The sequence below is a fragment of the Asparagus officinalis genome, chromosome 3 (assembly GCF_001876935.1).
Source record: "Asparagus officinalis chromosome 3, Aspof.V1, whole genome shotgun sequence".
Lineage (NCBI taxonomy): Eukaryota > Viridiplantae > Streptophyta > Magnoliopsida > Asparagales > Asparagaceae > Asparagus > Asparagus officinalis.
The window spans coordinates 99020897-99026889 of record NC_033796.1 but is presented as its reverse complement, the minus strand read 5'-3'; the positions used below and the strand labels follow the sequence as shown (position 1 = coordinate 99026889).

Sequence of the window (5993 nt, the reverse complement as noted above, 5' to 3'; positions counted from 1 at the left end):
GAATCCGTCCCCAAGTATGAGCTGAGAGAGAGAGAGAGAGAGAGCAACTCACAAAATCAAACTCTGAACCGTTACTCTAAACATTGACAGTAATCCAAGTACGATACTGACTTAAGCATGGGAGGGTTGATGCTGGCAAACGATCACAGACACGACCTTCATTTTGTCTATGGTGTGCAGATTTGCATGGACACTGCACGGACCAGGTTTTCCACACAACAAATCTTATAAGAGCTTTGCCCAAATGCCCAGACCCGGTTAGTCAGTGAGGCATCACTAATATCTGTGCAAATATGATTTCTCCTCTTCAAATACATAAAACACATTCAACTCGTACACGTTGTCAAAATGCATCTTCTCAAATGTAGGAGACATACAACTCATAGTTCTAAAAGAATGATATATATTGATTTCTATTGACCCAGCGAAAATCTGTTACAATTTGCATCAGGTCTCTCTCTCTCTCTCTCTCTCTCTCTCTCTCTCTCTTTCTCTCCGTGTGTGTGTGTGTGTTTGTCTAAAACATCTACAAAATGAATAGAATCACATCCTCTCATCTATTTTCTGAGGGATCTATGTAAAACATTAACTCTTCTGTGCCTGTTTAAGTGAACTACTAAATGCACTTGCCCTTGGAATTGGACTAGGCAAATCACAAGGACAATGCCAACCTCTACAATTAGCTCCATAACTGTTAGGAGACAAATTCACTTGCTCTAAAGCTCGAAACCGAAGCTCTGAAGGGAAATCTCTTATACATCGAATCCTAGGCCCCACTCCAGTAGTCCATTTACAAGGAAGTTGCTTTCCTAACTGAAGAGACAGTGTTCCAGTCCTAAAGTTCATTCTTCGAAGAATGAGTTCACTTGGCATAGTCGAGTCCTCTCCCTCGTTCTCCTCGATGAAAAGATTTTGTTTCCTGAACCTCGAGATCTTCATTGTCTCATCAGAATGACTGTTCTTTGATTTTGTATTAACTTCTTCCTCCTCTTCTTCGCTCTCCTCTGAATCTTCTTCATTCATAAGTCTGTTGTTCCTCTCCCTTTCTTCTTTGGCTCTTGCAGAATCTGTCGATGTATCAAATGATTTTGACCGTTTTAGATTTTTAATTTTCAGGTTGCTAGTAGTATTAGATGCATGTTCTTGGGTTTCCTTAGCTTTTCTTCTCAAGTCGAATTCAGAGCGGCTCGGTCTAAGTGACGTATAGGTTTCTTCTTCCCCTTCTAGCGGTGCTTTCTGTGTCATTTGAAGGAGAGATAGATCATATGAATTATTTGCTCAATTAATTTACCGTTAAGAGATTTTGAAATATTACAACTAACCTTAACATCAGCGAGATCCACATTTTTTGATTCCAGATAGGCGATGAATTCTTGGAAATTCTCTTCAGTTGGACGGTAATGTCCACTGTGAGGCCATATAGCCTGCCAAAAAAACAAATGTGAATTGCCAAGAAACAAATTTGTGAATGTGACATATATCTCCAAAATTGAAATTTAAAAAGTTCTACATAAATTTTACCTTAAGGATTCCATTTTGTACTTCTAATCTTCCAGCAGCTGATGTAGCTCCTCCAGCAAGAAAACTGGAGTGCTGAAATATGCCTTTCTTCTTCTGCAATCAGCCGAAAATGAATTATTTGTAAAAGCTCATTGACCCTCAAGGGTAACGATACACTTACGGATATAGAAATTCACCTGACCAACATATAAGTTCTTCGATGTGCTGAGAACAAAGATCCATTTTGCATCTGAAGAATTTTCAGTAGTGTCAAGGATTTCCCCGCTCTTCTTGTAGATTAATTTTCCATTTTCGATTATGACTTCATAGACCTCTCTTTCTTTCTACATGAAGAAAATTATCAAATTACACGTTATTAATGTAATCATATGTAAACAAAGATGAGCTTAAGGGATTCAGAAGCTTACGGGTCCTAGATACTTGATACACTGCTGTTGAAGCTTTGATCGAGGGCACATTTCATCAATGTTGACCTCTTTTCCTTCGCCAACATCTAGCCTGGAAGAAAAATCAACCCGAGTAGTTGAGACCAAATTAATCTAGAACAAGAGTGCAAGCAATTATGACCACCATGAGGATAAATGATGTTGTTTTAGAGTTAATTGCGGATAGACCCCCAACCAGTTAATCTAGAAAAAGAATGCTAGCGATGATGACGGTCTTGAGCGTAAAAGATGTTTTTGATAGTTAACTGCGGATAGATCTCATGTAGTTCTATTGGTGTGGATAGGCCTTCTAAGTTAACTTTTGTTTTTACTCATTTAAAAGGAAAAAATATTCACTGAGGGATCTATCTGCACTTCGACAAATAGTACAGGGGTCTATCCGCAACTAGTGCTCTTTTTTAACTTATCAGTCCTGATTTCTGGTTTTTGTGTTTAAGAATAAGTCTATCCAATAACTTCTTCTTTTTTCCACCTTTTTTTTTTGGATATGGATATTTGGTACAGGCTACGATACTCGTCAATGACCTCATACAGAGTAACCTTTTTTATTTGGTTTCTTTTTATAGTTTATATCCTAACTAGTGTAAGACTAGAAGACATCCTTTTCTCAAAAAGGCATTGAACTAGAAACTTCAAATGTATGATACAGGACATGATCATCACTCACCAGTAGAAAAAGGGCTGCTTGCTCTTGCAGCGCAGCCAACAGTCATAGTAGAAATGGAGATTGTGACCATAGCGATGGCGAGGGTCAATCTAGCAACAAAATAGGATTTATCTTCTCGTCTCAATACATAGAATCAACATAGCATAGAATTTTGTAATTCTTGCAAGACTTACTGCCTCGAGCCAATGCTGCAATGCTAGTTTCCGAGCCTTTTCATCCTTTGATAGACCTTTTCCTACCTGTGTATGAGGATTATCAAAGCAATAAGCTAGAATTCCATCTAATCGTGATGAGGCTACAGTTTTCACTTTTCGTCGCGCATAAAGGTTTTACCTTGGCTGCACGAGATTTCGCCCTGGACCATCTCGATAGAGCAGACTCAGTCTTCTTAATATCGAAAAAGGACACCGAGTCCCTCTTTAGCATAGCAAAATCTAGCAACTTCCACCTACATTCACCATTGAGTTAGCACAAAATCAATAAGACTTTTCCTTAATTAGTACTGCACAGAGAGAAAACACGGCTTCTAAAATGGGGGTTAATTGCGGATAGTTTCCCCGTCCTATCGCCAAGTTGAACTTACTATCCTTGTAGTCCCGTCGCTGCAGACAGACCCCCCGACTGAAAGCTTTTCGACCCATTTTCAGGGGGTTCTGCCTGCAACAACAATGGACTTCTTCCACTCTTGCATCTTTGCTCAACAAGAACAGCACAATCAGCAAGCTGTCTCCTCGTCCGAAAGCTCCTGTAAACCTTCTGCAACTTGAGGGCAGCTTCATCTTCACTGCCAGCTTCAATAATCTTTGCAGGCGAAGGAGCAAACCTCGTAACCTTTCGGTTCCCCTTCTGAGAAGTTGAGCTCTTCTGGTTCTCGACGTTGAAGGGTTGCTTGTCTCTCTTGTCGAAGCTCAGAGATCCCGTGATGATGAGCTTGCTAGAATCCCTGCCGTTGAAACTGACTGATCTAAGGGAGGATTTTACGTAGTCGTTGCCTATGCTAAGAGATTTGAGGAGAGCATCAAGGCCCTCATCTAAGGAGTCAAAGCTGCCACCAGGACATGATAGCGTTGGCCCCATTTTGGTTGAACTCTCCCTTTTCCTGCGTACAGAGAAGGAGAGAACGAGATCAGTGTTTTGTACATCATTATTTTTTTTTTCTGAGTTTGTTGATTGATGGATGATCTTATGGGCGACATTTCAATTACCACAAATGCCCATAAATTAAAAATTAAAATCTAAATCAAACACATAAACAAACAAGCGAAAGCTCGCATTCCTAGCAAAGATCCAAGAGAACCCCACCGAGGAACCAAACCCATTGAGGACTCCAAACCAGGAACAGGATCAAACCCACCACATAATTCCATCTCTAGAGCAAACGAAGCTCAAAATCACAGGAGAAAGGATCTCACCTTCGCCTCCCAAGCCTTTGGAGGCCACCCAAGAGAGGGAGAGGAAATGAAGGAGGGAGGAGGAGGAGAGGGAGAGAATGATGGGAGAAGAGGAGAGAGAAAGAGAAAGGGAGAAGGAATGAGGATTGGATGGGTGCGAGCGAGAACAGGGTGGCTTTGGCTATAAAAAGGAAGAGAAGAGAACCGTACCCTGTTTTTATCAAAAACCCAAATTCTAAACGGTGGTGTTTAAATAGGACGTAGGAGGTCGAGTTCAGGAAGTACAGAGCAGCACCCCCCAGTTTCAGAAGTGAAACTTTTCTTTTCGTCATAATTCTAACTTCAGAAGTGGAAATTTTCTTTAGACCCTTCATCAGAACTTTAAAAAAAATGAAAATTGCACTGAAAAACATCCTCTAGTTTCCCCTACTTTGCACTCATTCACCCATACGTATTTTTTTAGTACTTATATATTTCAAAATTGTTAAAATTTGCACTTGTATATAGTCATGCAAACGACCAGAATTTCCCCGCGATAACTTTGCTATTATATTCACATGCTAATTTTAGAAGTTTTTAGATCACAGCTTTCGTTAACTTTACCGTTAAAATTACCATAATTCTATTTTAAGTCTACATTATTCTAATTTAAAATTGGATTTGATAGGTTTAATAGTAAATTTAACAAATATTAAGAATTAAAATATTGCAAAACTAGCATATGAGTGAGAAGTTTTGGAGGAAAATTCTCATGTTTGTATATCTAAGGGTGTTAAAGTGCAAATGTTTAAAAGTTGTAGCGTATATAAAGTGTTTGCGGAAAATAATTGAAGGTTTAAGAGCAAAGAAGGGGAAATGTAGGATATTTAAATGTGACTAAGCAAATAAAAATAAAAATATTTTTTGCTCATCTTTTTTTAATAAAAGGAAAAGATTATAATCTTGTCCTATAACATAGTTAGGTTTAAAAATTTCCAATGGCCTCCTCCATCATTTGTAAGTATAATTCAATTATCTATGTAAACCATGGACCCTTGATTAAATAGATTTAAACTAGAAACAATGAAGTGGCAACACGACTACCAACATCAACATGGTCTTTCATTATATGTAGCCAAACCAAACATCATAATCGCTCTTGTGGACAGTATCGGACACCATTTATCTTCTATAACATGGTTTTGGACTAAAGCGACAGTCATGCACATAGGAAAGTGGTCAATAATATCCAGAAGACTGCCCATCATGAATGGACTAATTAGGTCTTAATATTTCGTGACGTCTTCGAGCTTCACGCTGATAACTTCACTCCACGTTGGACTCATTCCCCAATTTGGTATATACCAAAGGGTGTCCATTTGGGCCCAAGGCTTGGCATCCGGCCCGGTGTCCGAATCAGACCCCAGGCCGGGCCCAAGCCCGCATGGTCGGAAATCTGCGTCGAGCTGGGCTCCGATCCGGGCACGTGTCATCTTGCATCGGTGCTCGCACTGCACCCGATCTGGCCCGGCCAGCAAAAGGGTCAGGCTGGGGTAGCTCGAGTCTGGGCCTGGCCCCAAATCCGGACCCGCGGACTCGGCGCAAAATAGGCCGGGCCGGAATGTCCTGGCCCGGTGGTCCAACGGTCACATTCGTGACCCTTTGGCCGGGCTGACCGAGTCGGCCCGAGCCCGGCCCGGCCACAACGGTCACGAATGTGATCGTTGCTGGCCGAGGCCCGAGCCCGCGCCCGACAATGGCGCACGGTTGCGGCGCTGGGCCCGAGCCCGATTTGGTCCGAACGGCTATAATGGCCATTTTTTGGCTTTTGACCAAAATAACCCCAAGAACGATCAAAAAAAGGCTAATTTTTAGGATATTTTGGTTATTTGGCTAAGGGCTGACTCCATAAATAGAGGGAGGTTTTAATTATTTTTCTCATCCAAAACTTGTCTACTTCTCTCTAATACTTTCTTATTCTCGCTTTTA

General features: G+C 40.8%; 1 protein-coding gene across 1 annotated transcript; it reads right to left on the bottom strand.

Annotated features, from left to right (window-relative positions):
* On the bottom strand, positions 405–4224 carry LOC109834784 (IQ domain-containing protein IQM1-like). Its single transcript, XM_020402800.1, has 10 exons — positions 4047–4224; positions 3324–3733; positions 2968–3083; positions 2808–2873; positions 2635–2723; positions 1929–2019; positions 1698–1844; positions 1522–1614; positions 1323–1424; positions 405–1236 (listed from the first exon to the last, which is right to left on the bottom strand). The coding sequence occupies exons 2-10, from the start codon at positions 3709–3711 to the stop codon at positions 586–588; spliced, it is 1743 nt and encodes a 580-aa protein (XP_020258389.1). The 5' UTR covers positions 3712–3733; positions 4047–4224; the 3' UTR covers positions 405–585.

Excerpts from the sequence above, each read along its gene's own strand:
- LOC109834784 (XM_020402800.1), bottom strand. The coding sequence starts at position 3,711 with ATGGGGCCAACGCTATCATGTCCTGGTGGCAGCTTTGACTCCTTAGAT. Across the intron at positions 2,020-2,634 it reads AAGCAGCCCTTTTTCTACTG|GCTAGATGTTGGCGAAGGAA; the intron begins GTGAGTGATGAT and ends TTTTTCTTCCAG. Across the intron at positions 1,237-1,322 it reads TGGATCTCGCTGATGTTAAG|AAAGCACCGCTAGAAGGGGA; the intron begins GTTAGTTGTAAT and ends CAAATGACACAG.